The sequence below is a fragment of the Labrus mixtus genome, chromosome 13 (assembly GCF_963584025.1).
Source record: "Labrus mixtus chromosome 13, fLabMix1.1, whole genome shotgun sequence".
Classification (NCBI taxonomy): Eukaryota; Metazoa; Chordata; class Actinopteri; order Labriformes; family Labridae; genus Labrus; species Labrus mixtus.
Window position 1 is genome coordinate 16,438,632 of NC_083624.1, and position 19,165 is coordinate 16,457,796.

Sequence of the window (19,165 nt, forward strand, 5' to 3'; positions counted from 1 at the left end):
TTCAGTGCCGAGTGTGACATGAATGTTGAGTTTCTCTAAATGTGTTGACCTCCACAGGTGTATCCATTCACTGAGTAAAGACCCTTCACCTGCCGATGTAACGATCAGCATGTGAAGAAGTGGGCATGTGATTTTAAACATCTTGTAGACTATAAACTCTTAAAAGTACGTCTGACAAATTATCACACAGATGTCCATTTCATAGTGTTCATAATTACACAATGCCTGACTAGATTCTATGATTGGGCCCATTTGATTTCACTGTCCGTCTATTGGTGCATTCATGTGGTGTGGTGTGTGGTGGAGAAGTCGGACAAACGAGTTTCCGAGCTCATGAACGCCTGCTAAAGGTTAAAGCTGGAGCAATAACTCGGAAACTCGGGGAAGAATGAAATGCCCGACCTGACGTCATATTCGTCATCAACAATGTCGGGGGAAAATAGGGTTTGTTTACTCTGAAACTAGGACCATTCGAGGAGCACATTAATGCAGCATATGTCCATTATCGCACAGCCTCTTTTTATAGGGCTCTGCATTATCGCTCACTTCTTTCTAATTCAACCACGCCTCCTCACTTTGATAAAAAGTTGCTGTCTCTTCCTCGCACATAGTTGCTCTGAGAATATTCCTAAATCACTCCTAAGAAAACAATCTTTGCTAGGAATTTTTAAAGCTAAGTTAGGAGCTCTCTGAAAGAATTTGGAAGAAAATCAGTGAACATTACAAACATTATTCCTGCTTGACATTTCTATGTTAGCGTTCTCATTTTAAAAAAAGCATTAATCTCAAAGCATCACTTTGCCTAATGTAGCATGTGTGTGATTTATTTCAAAGCATTTTTACAAACCACAAAGTCTGAAAACGGAATATCTGACATTCACAACGCGTCTTTATTGCTGAAATGAAGTACAGACATGTCTCTTGGTATGTTTGTTTGTTTTCACTTGGATTTTATTTACCCTCTGAAATACACAAAAACAAACTGCTCATTTCAAGTTTTTATTGTGAGACTACAAAGCTAGCAGATGGGCCACTAGCAAACCACGTGTGAACGTCAGGAGTTTTTCTCGTTCCTCCATCAGTGGAAATCTTAGTTCATGTCGTGTGTTTGTGTCTAACCTCAGAAGTAAAACAGTTCCCTCTTAATAACAGCTGGTGGCTTTAATGCACGGTTACACACACACACATACACACACACACACACACAACCTTTAATTACAAACAACATGGCGGTCTTAAGAAGTTCAGACTGCAAGAGAACGACTCTTTCATTTTGCATCTTTGGTCCATCACAATGTCTATGTGACTGTCCCTGAAATCTAAGACTTCAACTCACCATTTTACACGTATACAAAAATCATTCAACTTAATAATATCAACAACTAATGAGACGAAGAAAAAAACAGGAGAGGAGAAGGTGAAACGAGCCCGTTGAACATAAGAAAGTAGCATGGACCAAATGTGCAGATTTTGCATTGACAGTAGCAAACCTTCCTAACGGGGCCCTATCTGACAGCACTTACTCTTGGTGCCATGCTAAGCTAAGCTAAGCGTTGCATGCATTATTGCCGTGAAAACTAGTTGTCAGTGAAAGTCAGCAAATAAAAATGAAAAGAAATGATCTGTCTATAAGATAGAAAACAGAAACAAGAAAAAAAGAGGAAGAAGAGTAATCGTCAGGACACTGGCAGACATGATGAAGATGAACGCTGGTTGGAGGGCCCCAACAGACTCTAGAATTGCCACTGATCATGCCTCATACTGTAGGTTTCTTACCACCATGGCTTTAATATCAAACACAAACAGGCACATTTATAATGAAGTCCTCACTACTGTGATAAATACATCTTTTATATTCCATTATTCAGGAAACACAGCGCTACAGAACCAAAAACCTCCACCTGGAATGTTACAGCACAACCTGATACCTGTTTGTTTAGGTAAATAAATAAACTTCTATTTGGCAATATACAAAACACTCTCAAACTTTGCTTCGGAATAAATCTGTGCGAAAGCCCGTTGTGACATCCATTTTTTTTTTTTTTTTTACAGTATTGGGAATTATTGCCCGTTCAGATGAGACCTTTATTTTCTTAGATTGTCCTTGAGCTGCTAAAATTGTTCTGTGCAAGAAATCAAAGCTAAGTGGTCAGAGAGCTAGATGCACAGTGATAAAGAAAACAGGTACATTTCTTCCTGCAGGTTTACAAAACTTAGACAAGAAATGTGGTTGCCGACACAGAAAGAAAAAGCAGATAACTTGCTGAACAGTCTCTATACTTTAACCCCTTCTTTGTCAGGTTCAGGAACCCCCCCCAAAAAAATGTAACTTAAGACAAAAATAAAGAAAACGACTCGCCTTTATCCCAAATGCAACAATTTATACAACATAGATGAGTGTTACACTTTAAAAAGTCTCTGTGAATAAATACAATCTGCTGCTATTGCAAGAATTTCCACTGAAAAATACATTCGGAGTACAATTTTGAAAGACCTCACAGGAAATGTGAAGCTTCAATAAACCTGCCGATGACCTTGCAACATTCAGAGAAATGTGTTTGAGAAAAGATGCATGTGTGAGGAGATCACACAGGCCCATGAACTGCAGCTTAGCCTGTGAGAATACATACATATATATACATTTACACAATCAGAGACACATTATGAAGCTTACAGGATAACATCCACACACCTCACCAACACACTAAACTAACAAGAGTGTCCAATATATAACCAGGCAGAGAAAAACAAAAGCTAGAACGTAACTAAACTAACACTCTTTGATATGGTCTAAATCCTGTGTTACCACGTCATGTGATGTGACGCCCCCACAGATTACATGAGTTATATACTGTAAACATTGCATTACAGATATGTAGATAGTGTTATATTTGTTTCAACAAATGAGGCTTCACTCAGACGTTACAACAGAGGAGAAGAAGACACCATGAAGCAGATGTACAGCCGCAAAGCAAAGCAACACCAGATGGAAAAAAAATCCTCCCACGTATCAGAGAGTTTGCTCGTGTATGTATAGATCAGTTCGGGGGAAGCTCACTGGGCCGCTGCAGGAGAGAAACATAAAAGTATTGCAGAGGAGCAGCAGGTCTACAGCAGACTGTCCAGGCTCTTCCCAGCGCTCTCCTTTTCATCGGCTCCAGCAGGCGCGTCGTGTTTGGACTGGTACTCCTGCAGGACGGCGACCACCTCGTGGTGGCCGAACTGAACCGCTTCCTGTATCGGCGTGTTCCCCCATCTGAGCAAAGAAAATACATCTCAAATACTAGAAATACGCAAACCTAACATGTTTAAGTTTAAGATCATTGATCATTGTTTACCAGGTCAACATTTAACAGGACAGGATGCACCACATTTTTTTAGAGACAGGACATGATATTTAACACAACCTTTATCTATCTGTATTTCTTTACAAAGCATGTGATTGTTTTTAGACTATTCTCTCACAGCAGAATAAACATGAAAAGAAGGAGGAAAGTGTCATAGAAGGCATGTTAAAATAAAAATACTGAAGTTAATTTAGGGTTCAGTCATAGAAATGACAGTCCTGTGCATGCACACATTACTTTACAACTAAACTACTGTGGATGCAAAGGCTGCACTACAATCACTTTAATGCCATAATGTACCAAAAAGATATTCTATTATTGTCGGGACTGGAGAAACTGAAACATAAGACAAAGAAGAAGACATAACACCTGTGAGGAAACGTGTGTACAGAGGTGTAGAGGTGCCTAAAGAAGTCGGTATACTCTTAATTTTATTTTTTTAAAGTGGCCCGTCCAGCAGAGGATAAACAGCCTCTGCTATAACTCCTCTTGCATATTTGGTCAGAGTGTACTTGTGAGGTCACTCACTCTGGGTCTTTTTCAAACCGGCCACTACACCCTCTCCCTACCCACTACCCCTCCGTTTGCGCGTCCTCGCAGAGGGTCCGCCATATTAAGTCCGTCCCAAACCAATTAGCGGGGAGTGGTAGTGGGTTATAAAACCCTCCACCAGCGAGTCTGCACCGATGACGACTTTCGGATCACGTGCAACGCCTACTGTGTCCGGTCGTCATGGATGAAGCAACCTGTGAGTTCAAACACTGCTCCAACTAAGATAGACATTTAATATCCTCATACAGACGTTAACAACTTCTAATGTGTACTGAGGATCAAATATATGTTTATTTATTGTAAAGTGTTTTATATTTACAGAGACTGAAAAAAGACCCTGAGAATGGTGAGAGAATCAACTTACTGCAATCAGGTGTGTGTGGCACTGATTGGCTGTGATTAAGCCCAGGTGTGGAGAGCTTTTATATACTGAGTCTCCAGTGTTCTGTGCTCACGCATTATCTCACCTTCAGAGGTAGTGAGAGGGTCTCTCTGTGGTTTCCTGAGTTGTTTGTTTGTATCTAAAAACACCAACTAAGAACTTTGAGTATTAGATTTCCATTACCTGTCTCCCAGTGTTTAACTTGGGGTGCTGGATAGTTTTATTGCAACTCCAGCCTTTTGTGTTATCAAAGGTCTCCCGGGCAGCCTTTGGTTTTTGTTTCATGTTTTATGGGTCTCCTGGACAATTTTGGTTTTGACTCAGCTGCTTGGCAGCAGTGGTTTAGTTAATCCTTTTCAGTGCGTTATTTAGGTTAGGAAGTCTGTTGTGGCGCTATACAGTTTCGTTGTTTTTTCCCCCTTCCCAATCTATCTATTGCGATTTTGTGGAGGGTCATCCCTTCACCATCCAAGGAAAACAAATTGCAGCATACTGCTGAATATTTTCAATCAATCAATGGTGTGAATCAGAGAGGATTCAGAAGTGTGTATACCCTTTGGAGATGGAAACATAAGTAGGAATACTCCGTGTACCCTGCACTATACCACTGCGTGTGTCATTGTTCATGAATCTAGACTCACCTGTCTCTGGGGACGGGGTTCACCTTGCAGGCATCCAGGAGGAAGCGCACCACCTCAGTGTGTCCTGAAAGCACAAACAACTTACTAAGTGAAAAAGGAGAACTATTTAAATATAACCTGATGAGATAGCTATGTACTCCTACTCCCCTCTATACTTTATGTACCTAATGACCACTAACATGTTGAAAATTAAAGTATGTGGCAGATGGCCTAGTGGTTAGGGCTTGCCTCATTCATAGTATCTATTATAGCTTGATTATTCATTTTAATTCATTTGACCTCCTGCACAGCACTTTATTTGACTTAATGCACTTTTCTGTGCTGTGTGTCTGAACTGTTTCCGTCTCTGGCTCCGGGTGGTTGTGATCCTTTGTGTATCTTCTGTGTCTTGATGACTGCTTCATATCTAATTTCCTAAAGTTATTGTTGAGTTATGGAGGCTCTGGTCCTCCAGCTCGGGCTCCAGTCCCACATGCTCTCTATCTCTCCGATTACCTACTCTATCCACTGTCCTATCAAACAAAGGCTAAAGAAAACTGAAATAAATCTTTCTTTCTGGACAGACGAGAATCAAACTAATTTCTGTCGTGGCTGCACAACTTCCTTCCTAGAGAAGCTTTCTAACTTTTAGGGCTGGCTTTGAATATGAGGACAATTCATTTGCAATGTAAATATCGTCAGGGAGCTTCGAAGTTGTTGGCACAGAGATAAAAGCGTCCACTTTTCTAAACAGACAGATATACATGTATATATATAACCATGTCCACCAGCAGCATCAGTGTTTAGTCTCAGTATAGTCTTGTAATAATAACATTGTCATGCACTGTATGAAAATAACAGATGAAGGAGTTAACTTAAGACTGCGTGTTACCTTCAGCTGATGCAACATGGAGAGCCGTCCTGGAGTCGTAGTCTCTCTGCTCCATGTCGACGGATGACAGAGCGAACCTGCACATTACGTTGATTTAAGAGTCATTAACTGCATTCTTTAAAACATAAAACATTATATTCTCAATTTTAACAGCTAAGAGTTGGACAAGAGAGAAGCATCCTGGCACTTTAATATCAAACGAAGTCGAGTTTTCTATGATAATCAATTTAAAATGATTGACTACACAACTCTTTGTAAGGACCTGTGAAAGTATAGACCTTTAAGATGAAAATGGAGCATTTTATTTATGTTAGTCGTCTTATACAGGCTCAGGAGGATGAACCAGTGAACCATGTTGACCTACAGGGGGCAGTAATACTCAAAGTCAGGCTGCATTTTACCAGTAAAGAAGAAGACTGCAAGCTTGTAAACATGAATGTGAACAATATTGGATTTAACATAAGTCTGTTTCATAGACTGTACAAGAAGTAATTACTTAATATATATTGCTGAAGTGCATAAATCCTGCAGTATTTCTAATGGCCACCGGGGGGGGGGGGGGGGGAAATCCCACAATTTGCAAAAGAAGTCTAATAGACAACAACCCTGTTTCATTCTGAGTTGATAAATTAACTCAGGGAACATTTTCATAATAGGTTAATGGTCTCAAACATTTGTTTAAATCCTTCTTCAATACAGAATGATGTTATTATTTTACAGTATGCTCCTATGTGAGGGCATAAAGAATAAAATAAGACATGAGTTTACAACAAAAACTCAATGGGAAAAGTACAGGAGATTATTGCCATCTTTTACATCTTTGTGAGCATCAGAAAATAAAGAATAACACAAACACACGCAGGGAAAAAGCCAAACATCGACTGTGAAAGATATGTGTTAGTAAAAGTAAAGAAGAGACGCGAGTGTGAGCCGCTCACCTCCTCATTGCTGACACGTCTCCTGTGTAGGCAGCAAACAGCAGGTTGATCACAGATTTGACCTGCAGACAGACACACACAGAAAGAGAGAATATTTGCAGAGGGACCTCAGACTTGAACATGTCGCTTTAATTTTACATCAACACTGAGCGGAATTCAGTTTCAGTCCTTTGTTTATGTATCAACATAAGAGTGAAATATAAATACAATATTTCAGGACAAGACTGGAGGGATACGATGTGATCATCCCAAGAAAAAACACAAAGCCAACATGTGTTAGTCAGTCTCTTAATACTGTCAGACTCGGTCTATGAAACAGTCCCAAACACGTTTGTTTCCACTGAAGACACTGTCTGAGGTTAAAGGTCATTTCCCAAAACAGCAGCACAGACACTGGTGTGTTTGGTCACGATAACTCAAACAGGAGAAAACATGTGTTTGCATTGTTTGGGACTATTTTCAGTTTTCTGCTTGCTACACATTTTTTTTTTTAAACTACAGCGTTGCAGCAGTTAAAGCATCACTATAAGTCTATAGACAACAGTAGAGTTACAGCGCTAAGAGGGGAATGATACTATAAGGAGAAATTGTTAGTCGTTAGTTTTTTGTTTTTTTTCATGGTGATGAAGTCAGACTTTAATGTTTCATGTGAAACAGAATTCCTTCAGATGACAACCACAGCACACACCACTATGTCTACCCAATTAGAACAAGAATCCAACACAGAGGGACACAGCTTATTATCACAAACACACAGAGAGCCCTGCATCAGTTCACACTTACCATCCAACAGCAATGAATCATTTCCTACAAGCAAAACTCTGAGCAGTTGAAAACAAAGAAACACTGGAGACGTGAGGACATGAGGACAGATACTAACCTGTGTCTGACTAACTATACAGGCTGGTGTCCTGAAGAATGCATTTACCAATGACAGTGTGACGCTATTCTACGGTTCAATATGCAAGGAAACACTAAATGTTTTTACCCAACAAGGGCAGACAAGCTAGGTTTAACGTTGGAAAAAAATAAAAAATAAGCCGCAGTAACAAAATGTGAACAAAAATATGTAAAAAGTGTGTATATATGCAAAGCTCTTAGCACCCTTAGTAAGAATTATAAACACTACTTCAGTACTCGCAGCAAAACAAACACCCATCATGAAGTACTCAAGATATAAATGAGAACCGTTTGAAGTTGTTTTCTACTTGTTGACACCTGTCTGGGCTCGTTACTCTCTGCTCTTTAAAAGATTTATAATAGAGGTTTGAAAGGTGTCGTTTTTAAAGAGACAAAAACATGTTGACGCCTTGTGGTTGAAGCTGCAAAACTGGAAGAGTTTGTCGTTTGCCGTGTTATGTAACATGACAGGTGAGAATGAGTGATCTGTTCGGTGCATAAACAATCCGACATTTCCTGAAGACTTTCACAATAAACTCTCATTCAATCGAGGATACAAGTTTTAATGTTTTATGTGATCTGTGATTATTCCTCGACAAAGCTTTTTTTTGTTTTTTTTAGAAGGCTCCTCTTCTAACTATTTATGTCTGTGATGTTTTAGGCAAACAGAACACAATCAGTCAGTTTGGAAACATTGAGACGGGGCACCAGTAGCCTAGTGGTTAGTGCGCGCGCCCGTGTACAGAGGATATAGTCCTCGTAGCGGACTGCACAGGATCGAATCTGACCTGTGGATTCTTTCCTGCATGTCATTGCCCCACTATCTCTCCCTGATTTTTGACTCCGCCCACTATCTAAAATAAAGACATTAAAAAGCCAAAAAATAAACCTTCAAAAAAACAGTGATGGGGACAGAGAAATCCATTAACATTGCTTTATTTAATTTTCAAACAAGGGACACATGCTTAAAAAAATGACACCACTTTCACTGTCATGTCTGCCCTGCACTATTTGCTGTGAACAGTGAAGGAAGAGCAGGTCACACCTGTTTCCTCCAGGCAGACAGGAGGACAAATCATGAGGGTTATGGAGATGTTTACATACAGAACAACAATTGAGTGACTGAAAAGAAAACAGAGAAAAAGCCATGACCTTGGAACTGTGTGACTTCATCCCGTGTGGCTGTGTTTGGGAACATTTTGAATTAAAGCATTTGGGATTAAACAACCCATAACACTAATCTTTTTAAAAACTTTTTAATTTGACTTCAACTCCAGAGAATAATCTCCGATTTTAAATATTGGTTTCTACATTCAAATCCAGTTTCATGGCAAAGACATCCAATTCCAAGATCACCACATTGCAATGGGAGTGATAATAAATGATGAATTCATATTCAATTTTTAAATATTCAGAGTAAAATGTGTTTAAGACACACATCAACAAATATAATGACATGTGGAAGGGGAGTTTACAACATCATGATTACATGGAATCGACAACATGTTCATGAAATCATACAAAAATAAAACATGCAAGAGGGAGGAGGAAAATTCTTAAAGCAACAAAAAAAAAGAGCATTATGAAACATTACATAACCCTTAAGAACCTGGTAACAGCATTCAAAAGCCCCGCAGTATCCGTTTGATTGAACAGAGTAAGTGCTAATTACCAAACTTCAAGTAGTATAGATCATTCACCCTGATGCAAAGAGCCATTACGCTGATTATTCATCAGATCAGATAATCGACCCTGATTGGTCATAGTGTGGATCTGGTCCAGTCTTAAAAACATGCAGTAACTTTAGTTCATGTTTTTTGATGCCTGTGAGGGAGGAATGATGTCAGAGCAGCAAACACAAAGCTTGCACATGGTCACAAATAAAAGAGTGATTCACTCGAGGTTCAGAGAAAGTTTCTGATCTGGAAAAGTAAGGATGAGACCAGACCTGAGAGGAGAGCAACTCGTTTAAACTATCAAGTATCTGAATCAAGTATTTGCCTCCATGACTCACTCAGAGGAATATATCATCGCTGCTCTGATGGATCCCCATCCTGAGCAACAATCGACCACATTTAGGATCTTCTGTGTTTCTACATTTGAAGGTATAATCCTGAATCCACCTTTGGTTACAGGTGGTTCCTGTTCCTCTGCATTACATCACTTTGTGAACTACTTTTTTTGCAGAGGCCACCCCATTCTTTTTTAACAGTCTGTGTGAGTTTAATAGCAAACACAAATTCACCAAAATGCCTCAGAAAGGCTTCTTTATAAAGTTTGAGGGCTCAGTTAGGAGATTTAGAAATAATTTGTGTGAGTCTCCAAATGCAGCCATGAGAGTAATGCAGCCAAAACTCTGCTGAACAGAACAGTCATGTTTATATTTAAAAGTTTGGGTTCAAAATGTAAATCAAGGCTCTGGTCCTTTCTTATTCTCCTTCATTAAATCATTCATCATGTCTTGAAATTCCCTCGAGCACAAATCAAGCAAAGGTACGGGTGACTCCACAACTGGCAATGCCAACTTTAAAATAGAGGCAGCTGATGATTTCAAATACATCTGACGATCGTAGCAGATTATTGTGGATATTATTGTGTGTCTGGAATTTTATATCAATGACAATCTTAAGGATTATAACTTTAAAAAGCAGAAGCACTGTCTGAGGCTGATGCTCGTCTCTTTCTAAGAAAGTCGACTGAAACACCGTCAGCAGAAAGCACAGAGATCCAGCAGGTCCAAATCAGCTTGTTTTAAACTTTAGAAAAGACTGAAGGAGCGCTAAGGAGATGGAGTTTATTCTACAAACCAACATTCATGATGACAGAGGCTTTTGAATACGTCGTACCTCCACACAATAATGAAAGATAAAACACACTAAGAACAGTCCATGAAATAAAAAAAATAAAAACGAGAGAAATACCTTCACATGACATGACAAATGAATAACGGAGTATTATTGGCTCAGCAGCCGTCACATTGAGCTCATGTCAAACCCGGTGCCCACACCCCACATGGCTCACACAGTCTTAGACATGATTAAATAACACAGAGATTCACTACAGGCGCAGGAGAGTGACATCTAAGTCATCAGCTGACTTCACAGTCATGTGCAACGTTTCTAGTTCCTGGAGGAGACGATATCATGAACGGGAACGTCTGAAGGGAAATATTCAACACCCTCTGCTGTGCTGCTGCTGAGGATTATCACCCACATCCAGACACACAGCGCAACGCTATATACACCTGCCTATGTACATTTAGAAGAACAGTTAAATATGTATATGGATACAACATCACTGAGGGAGTAACACGGAGAACTTTACACACAATACTGAATCATATGGGTGTTTGCATACTGTAGCATCAGTAGACTAGAGGTATCTTACTTCGAAAATTACATTCGAAAACACATTTTATTCTGCAGCATCGACGATATAGAAATGAATAAAATAATGCACCTTCCTCTGCGGCCAGAGCTGGATGTGTCACTGACTTTAGTGATAGATTTATTTAAAGAAGCTTTCTTTTTCCTCAAAGGTTAAACGCTGTTTATTTATTTTTTAAGCGAAGTAGTAATGTTTTTGTATTTCATATTAAGTTTCCCAACTTTATTTGTCTGAATGAGAAAAAACAACATAAACATTTTGACCTCTTTCAGTCTCGATGTAGATAAAAATATATTGATTTTTTTTTTTAGTCCAATAACATGTTGTGAGGTTTGATACTGTGCCATACTATCAGTTGTTTTCTTCGTTTAATGTGTCATCCTGCCGTCGGCCTTGGAGCAGAATTATTTACACATAGAATACTCTACAGGGATTGGATGTAATCAAAGGATGCACCAACATGGTCCTGACTCTCACTTTTAGTCAGGACTTACTCAGTCAAACACCCAGCTCTACCTGCTCTCTGCATCCTCTAAAGCTTTAAACCATTCCTTATATCTATCAGAACTTTAAAGCACATGTACAAAGCTCTGCTTCATTTCTAGACATCCTGTTTGAACTAGATGGTAAACATACAGCAATGTTTTTTGGAATGCAGCCCAGTCGACCCCGCAGATAAAGCCTGCAGACGTCACCTGACAAGTCAAAGAGCGTGTGAGGACTGGTCCAACCATACCGACCGAGAGGGGCTTCACCTGAAGGTTACAGGTATGAACGCACACTATCCCTCGCTGACGTCGTACAGAGTATATTTGCTAAGCTAGATGGCATAACAAACCCCCCCCCCCCCCCCCCCCGACACACAAACACACCTTTTCCAATCTGAATTCAACAGCAGCTCAGAGTGATGAAACACAGACAAACAGAGCCTCAAGGTAAGCCTGTTTTCTGTATTCTCAACTCTCTTTTGAACATTTCAGAATAGCAAACCTCTTATCAACACATTATCATCATTCCTTCAGAAAAAAATGTGCACCAGCTGTGATCCAGGCACAAACACTGACAGTTTAAAGTTTGAGCTGTGGTTCTGTTTAATGAGCAGTCTGTGTTGAAGTCAGCATAGCGCAAAATGATTCTCAGCCTTCACTCTGAATAAAGGTCCAAAAGTTCTCACGACTACAGTTAAAGTCTGTTTATGGAGTTACAGAGAAGGCACTACTGATACTTTATTCAAGTGTTTATTGACTGTTCACACTGACAGTCAAAGATAGGGCTGCATGAAATGGAATACAAATCATATTACAATTATTTTGAGGGATGTAATAAGGCAATATGCTACAAGATCAGTGGGAATGATCTTCTTGCATCACTTTGTTTGGGCCAGTGCCAAACAAACAATTTACCTGAATCTAAAGAACAAGACCTGTAGGCCGGGGTGTCTCTGCAGCACTGTTTGGTGCACATTCGACGTCTATGAAAATGATTTCAGCTTAAGCGATTTAGATATTTCACTTCGCCCTATAATTTCTAGAATATCTGCAGTAATCGTGCAGCACAAAATCACAAACACATGTGCGCCCTTTAAAATCTCCTGCAACTCATGTTGCATGCAAAGTGCCTTCAAGAGGAGGTTCCCACTCAGCTCAAATTATAATGATCTGCCTTTTCCTACCGCAGACATCTCTAGGAGAGTGTACAGTCTGTCAGAGCTTAGACACCTACAGAAAGATTGCACAGGTGCATTAAAAAATGTCCTACTTTTACATAAAAAAGCAATAAAAAAGGTTCAAAAGCTAAAAGTTTCAAACCAGCCCATTGTTTTCAGACTCAGAAGGCTGAGAAGCTTCACACTATCATGATGTCAACTTCTATAAATGTTCGGTTTTAGGTTTGAACTAAGATTGAAAAAGCAAACTACTACTACATTATTAAAATCCCTTCAGAAGACACAGCTCTTGTTTTTAAATTAGAAACTAGGTCATGTTTGACGTAACACTGCTGCACTCCAGCCTAGTTATTTACAGCTAACTCATGTGTCAACAACATTCTCCTTCGACTCCCCTCCTTTTCAACAAAAATCCACATACTGCCATTTCCATCCTCTGTTCTGATGCATGTATCCTGTGTATTCATCACGTCACAGGCGTCTGAGGCTTTAGTGTGAGCTACAGTAAGTAATCATCTCTGATAAAGGAGTCTGAATGTACTTTTAAAGACTGTGATTCTAAGAAGTGTCTCAACAGAGGATCCCATTATACAAACACATTCATACTGTTTTTATGGTTGTTACTTAAATGCAATTAAATATCAAATCAACTCTTAGCTTTTTAGAGGATTCTGCACTAAAGGTGGGTATAAAGAAACCATAGCAGCACCTCTACGCTGAACACCAAATCCTGCACAAAGTAAAGCAACAAACAGAATGAGGCTACGAGCTCATTTGGATATCAGATTTTTTTTTAAAAAGAAAAAAAAAAAGCAGTAGATATTTCCATCACAAATAAAAACAGAAGTTTCCCAGTCCATCCGAACAGTAACACTCACACTCCATAAACAATAAATAATCCTCTTCATAATTTCTGTATAAATATTTGAGGGTGAGGGAAGCTGATGGTGGTGTTTTGAGGGGGGTGGGGAGAGAGATCAGTTGAGGTGAAAGTGAGGGCAGGGGGAGTACAGGTAGGTCTCCTCCTAATATTTCACTTGGCGACAGTGTCCATCCTATAGACTACAGTGGTGGAGCAGTCCTGGTGCGACTCAGTGGAGGACACCTTTTTCCAAAGAGGGGCTTTCAGAGCTAGCTCTTGTTGGAGACTCTCATAATCCATGGGTCCGAAGGTTTGCAGCTGTTTCAATCGACACGAATAACAAATTAGTCTTGCTCCTTCTGTGTGTGTCAGTGTGTGAGTGTTTGTGGATGTGTAAGTGTGGCTGTGTTCAGACCAAAAGCAAATATTATTTTCCTCAGGTTGCTCAGTGCGTGACTGTTTGCATTTGTTACAATATCCATCCTCCTGGCACCATGACAGAATAAAGCTGTGGAGCACTTGTTCATCTGTTTCCTGTGAGTTGCAGTTTCACTAACAAGCCACCCCTCAGCTAATCCTGAGATTTATCCCAATTAACTGGAGGGGAGGATGCTGAGATAGTGGCAGAATGATGCATATTTTTAAAATGTAAAAATTCTTGCTTTGTTATGTCTGTCTGCAAGAAAAGACCTGCAACAGCTTTAATGTGAACTTGTTTTTAATGGACCATTTCTGATGCAACTTTGGGATGTGAGGAGATTAAGCATAAAATTGCATCTATATGCCGCCTTCTATTCCCTTATCGTTTGGTCTGAACACATTGTTTTTTGGTTCTAGTTTTTTTTTGGGACTCCGTGTATTTCACTCATAGCTCTGCCAGGATTTGTTTAACAAAAAAATAGGCATAAAATGTTTTTTTTTGCATATCAGTTCAGTTCATTTGGCTTCTCTTTGTACGCTGAATAAGAAGCAAAGTAAACAATATTGACACTCATAAAAGAGATCAAACAAGAAGGAAAAAAAATTTGTAAAAAAATAGTGGTAGAAAGAATTAACACAAACAATCCAAAATATATGTTTTTGCTTTAGACGTAGTGTATGTACAGGATGATCAAACAGCTAGAAAACAGCGTCTGGAGAATTCTAAGAGCGGCTCAGTTTGAACTCAGTAACCTCAGCATCGCCCACATTCAGCGAGAGAAGGTGTCATGGTCAGTGTGTCTGATGAGGGTGCTGTTTTGGATGGTTGTGTTGTCACAACATGATGTTATATGTCCTTACCCTCTGGTCCCCTCCTTCTCTGCGGGGGTCGTGCTTCTTGGCAAAGTGCCTCAGGTTGTCATAGTTGTGGAAGTTGAAATGCTCCACCAGATCCTGAAATGAAAAAGGTGGTCCGATGAATACATCAGAAGAATACATTTACCCTGTACTATTCAATTTATTATTGTGATTATTATTAGAAGTCAAAAAGCCAATGATTTCAGCAGTAAGCACACTTTTTGTAAAGCTCATGAGCTTTCCCTTTGAAGAGATGTGCAGAGATTCATGCACCCTGTCATACGGTCAGAGCTCGGTCTCCCGGTCTGGCCTCTAGGTAATCATTAATTAAGCATTACTGACTGATCACACAGAATCAGTCTGAGTAAAAAAGTGTTAGCCAAGCTGAACAGGCACCTCAAGGACACTGTTGCACAATGCCAGAGAGTTCACCTTGTTTCCATCGGACACTTGAGTGTTTATGATATTGTGTTTCCATTAGGAATGTCAGACAGCGTAAAGCAAGTCTAGATTTTAAGGGACCGGATTAGAAAACAACTCAAATGCCAATATCTGATTGATAACTACACTTTAACCACTTTAACCAGTATGGATAGAAACAATGCATTTTAAGATCTTAATGGAAGTTTTGACATGGTTCTTGACTCTAATTAGTGCTATGCTAAATGTCCCTGAAGTTGTTCAACATTTCTCTGTCAAGTTATCTTAACAACAAAAAAAACTTCTCTGCTCTGGGATGTTTAAAAAAGTATTATATTAAGAATTTTTGCACTAATTTCTAGCATGCATGCATTGATCTATGACACCGGTCCTGCAGCCTACATACCGTGCAGAACTGTATTCCTCTGACTGAGTTGCCAAGCTTGTCCAGTGGAGGTGACCAGCACATAATACCCATCACGTTGGGTACAACCAGCAGGATCCCTCCTGCAACTCCAGACTTGGCTGGCAGACCGACCTACAACAGAGACAACAGACGGGTTACGTAACAGAGGATCAGCTGGGTGGATCTGCAGTAAAAGCATGGAAACAACACAGTGCTGGAAATTCAGCTAAGAGACTTCTTCAGTGATTCATTATTAGAGAAATCCATCCAAGTCTGTCCTGTGATAAACTGAAGAATGACTGCAAAGTGTAGATGTAGGGATAACTTAGATTCTTCACTTCAATGAGCATTTCCCTTTTTGTTATACATTTAACAAAAAAGCACTTTATCAGGTTTTATACCAAGGCAAGGAAGTTTATTTATACAGCAACAAGGCAATTCAAAGTACCAGAGCCGTACTTCAGCCGTACCAAATTCAAAGTGTTAACGGCTTCCAAAGCACACTTACCATTCACTGAATTCCTGCCATTAATGCAAAAAGAAATTATCGATTAAAATTACTCCATCACTTGTGCTTTTGAAACTAACTGTACCATATGTGGTTTATAACGAAGAATTAAAATGCAGAAGATTATTTCACACATCCCACATCTCTCTGCATTTTTCTAATTAAAATCTGCGATTTAATCACAGCAAACACCTCTGCTCTGACAAAATGACATGACAGAATACCATTAAGATGCAGAGGCTTAGGTGTTTAGTCTCTTAATGAAAAGCATACATGATGCCACTTACATCTGTTTTTCAAAATGGAGATGAATCCTTCCCTATAGTTCTTATTATTCACATACTGGTCACAGCGGAAGAACCTCAATAGACCAGATAATCCTCAGACTTTGGTTCTTCTGCTTTCCTCGTAACATTTACATATAAACTACAATTCTATAATTCACTTAGCAGACGCTTTTATCCAAAGCGACATACATCAGAGAGTAAGTACAACACAAGCAAAGATCTAGAGGAGGAAACAACGTCAGTGTGTCCAAACGAACAGCTTTATATCTGGCTTTTTTGTTTGTTTATATGTAGTCATAAACAACAATATTGACTGCTGCTCTTGAGAGTTCTAATCAGCATCAAAACCCTCCTAAAAATCATCATAATCAATATCATTAAGGTCGTAGTTGTTCATAAAGAGCTGGGACTTTAGCTTTTTCTTAAAGGTGCAGAGGGACTCTGTAGATCGAATGGAGTTTGGAAGTTCATTCCACCACCGGGAGCGACAGAGGAGAAGAGTCTAGTTAGAGTCTTACGGCCTTGTTGTGAAAGTTATTAGCTGTTGTTTTTAACCACCAAATGCTCAGAATTATCTGTGATTATTACCTGTGGGTTAATATCAAACTAATAATAAAATAATTAACCTAACCTGTAAAACTCATGATGTCTAAAGATAAGGAAAATACATGCACCGTGAGCGTCACTGGATACAGACAGAAATAACATAACAGCTAAACTAACAGGCCTGATAATATGACGGACAGTTTAACTGACATAATATTAAAATAAAAGATGCAAATGGAGTCAAGGAATATCTTTGTCCTAAATTAACGGCATACAATTAAGTGTGGCCTTACAAAGTCACATGTAGCAGTGTGTAATCATAAATCAATCAACATCAATGCAGTCATTAGAAGCTGCTTCTTTCAACCTTGCATCAAAACGCTTCATCTGAAGGGGTTAACACGTGATAAGGTTCAGGGTGAGTCAGGTATGTAGCTCACGACTACGTCTTTGTGCTTTTTTTTTTTCTAAATCGCATGAAGGGCTATTGCATCATTAAAACAACGTATAGCTAAAACAAGAGATGAATGCATAAACTGCCTCCCTCTTACTCTAGCATGGCTGTTTACTTACATGGAAAGCAAACTGTCCCGAGAAGTCGTACATGCCGCAGGAGTGCATCAGACTCAAGGTGTTCCTCACCGCCTCGGGGCTCAGCACACGCTCACCCGTGATCGGGCAGATACCGCCGTTAGCCAAGGTGGCGGCCATGACACTGGCGCTCTCACAGGTCACCTCGATGGAGCAAAGCTGGGGGGTTCAAACAGAGGACAGTCTGTATCATTTCTCCTTTCTGGCCACTCGGGTAACGGTGTAAATTCATTAAATTGCCACCCGTCTGTTTCTATTGACAACGCTATTTTAAGCTTATAAAGGAAGAAAACATGACGAGGGAGCTTGACAGAAAGAGAAGGATACGCCGTTTAAGTTATGAAGAAGAAATCAGATCACTGACATTCCCAACATAGTAGGAAGAGCAGCAGAAAATGTGAAGGCAGAACATGTCATTAATGTTAAAGTAAGCGCTGATACTCGATACTGAGAAAGGAAATCAGAGCTACACTCACTTGAAAGTAGAAGTCCAGTATGGATGTCATGTCGGTCCCCTCTGGGAAACACTGCAGAGAAAAGAGAGTTCAGAACAAGCAGGGGTCAGAGATGAACATTTATCATCTGCTGTACAGTTTCATGTTGCTACATTTTCAGAGAAGGAAGAGACCAACACTTTTTTTTATGTCTACTAAGGAAGCTCTGCTTTTAATCAGTAGATGTTATAAAGTTTGCTTCTCTAGCAAATGTGATCTCCAACCATCCTCACAGTTGCTGCTTTTCACTTTTTCAGAGCAGTTGAAACAAACAGAGACTCTGCAGAAAACAAAGGCAGAAATGACTCATCGAAGGTCGAACCTTTTTCTCTTTCAGGTAGTAGCCGATGGCGAAGTTCCTGTCCCCTGACTCACGCTCTGACTGGAATCTGAAACACAAAGAACAAAGCATGCCCATTACATAGAGGAAGGAAATATTTGCACTTTGTGTGTGTAAGGGTGTGTCTGTGTGTGTGTGTGTGTGTGTGTTTGTATGTGTGTGTTGTCACTGGTGCGATGAAATTCCTTCAGCCCGCCCCTCGTGTGTTCAGTACAATCTGATCTCTCCTGCTAACATGTGATGATTCCGCAACATGAGCCCCTGCGTCAGCTCTTTTTTCACACACACTGTTAGCATGTTATGTCATCATATATCACGCACATGACGGTGACCTTTACAGCACAGATTCCGTCACCCAGCCCTAAGAAAGTCGGGCAACCTCAATCATACAAATAAATCCTGCATTTCCTTACTGCAGCTAAACTGGGGGAAAGGTCCCGTGTGTTTAAACACCGATTCACATCGCAATCTTTGGCAACCAGAGTAACCGCAACACGAGATTTCTGCCAATGTGCTGATAATTTGGATCAACTGCTGCTGCCAAAACCAGAATATGCTTCCTTCTTCTTTACACAAAACTGCTTAGACCATCAAGTGTCCTTCAGTGTAATAAACATAGAATCATGCATGTTTTAATTGCATGGTCATAAAGAAATGCTTTTTAAAACATATATCCAATTACAAGGCATTAAAAGAAAACAAGTACAACTAAGCCAACATGTAAGATCATCTTTTTAAAAAAAATCTTT

At 39.7% G+C, this 19,165-nt stretch overlaps 1 protein-coding gene and 1 long non-coding RNA gene across 3 annotated transcripts in view; one reads left to right on the forward strand and one right to left on the reverse strand.

Annotated features, from left to right (window-relative positions):
• Positions 1-1,764: 1,764 nt before the first annotated feature.
• The window catches only part of glsb (glutaminase b), a 39,330-nt gene continuing 21,929 nt past the window's right edge, over positions 1,765-19,165 (reverse strand). Inside the window, exons 10-18 of one of the 2 annotated variants that reach the window (XM_061053901.1) lie at positions 18,399-18,465; positions 18,059-18,109; positions 17,565-17,741; positions 15,651-15,782; positions 14,828-14,920; positions 6,732-6,793; positions 5,794-5,870; positions 4,923-4,986; positions 1,765-3,256 (exon numbers count right to left, since the gene is read on the reverse strand). In XM_061053901.1, coding sequence (XP_060909884.1) covers positions 3,109-3,256; positions 4,923-4,986; positions 5,794-5,870; positions 6,732-6,793; positions 14,828-14,920; positions 15,651-15,782; positions 17,565-17,741; positions 18,059-18,109; positions 18,399-18,465 — 871 coding nt within the window. In that variant the 3' untranslated portion in view covers positions 1,765-3,108. Of the gene's footprint in view, positions 3,257-4,922; positions 4,987-5,793; positions 5,871-6,731; positions 6,794-8,551; positions 13,865-14,827; positions 14,921-15,650; positions 15,783-17,564; positions 17,742-18,058; positions 18,110-18,398; positions 18,466-19,165 lie in introns of those variants that run through there. The other variant, XM_061053902.1, reaches the window with a different exon arrangement.
• LOC132987085 (uncharacterized) lies at positions 8,258-8,519 on the forward strand. The gene is made up of 2 exons (XR_009675577.1): positions 8,258-8,368; positions 8,407-8,519. It is a non-coding gene; the product is annotated as an uncharacterized LOC132987085 (long non-coding RNA).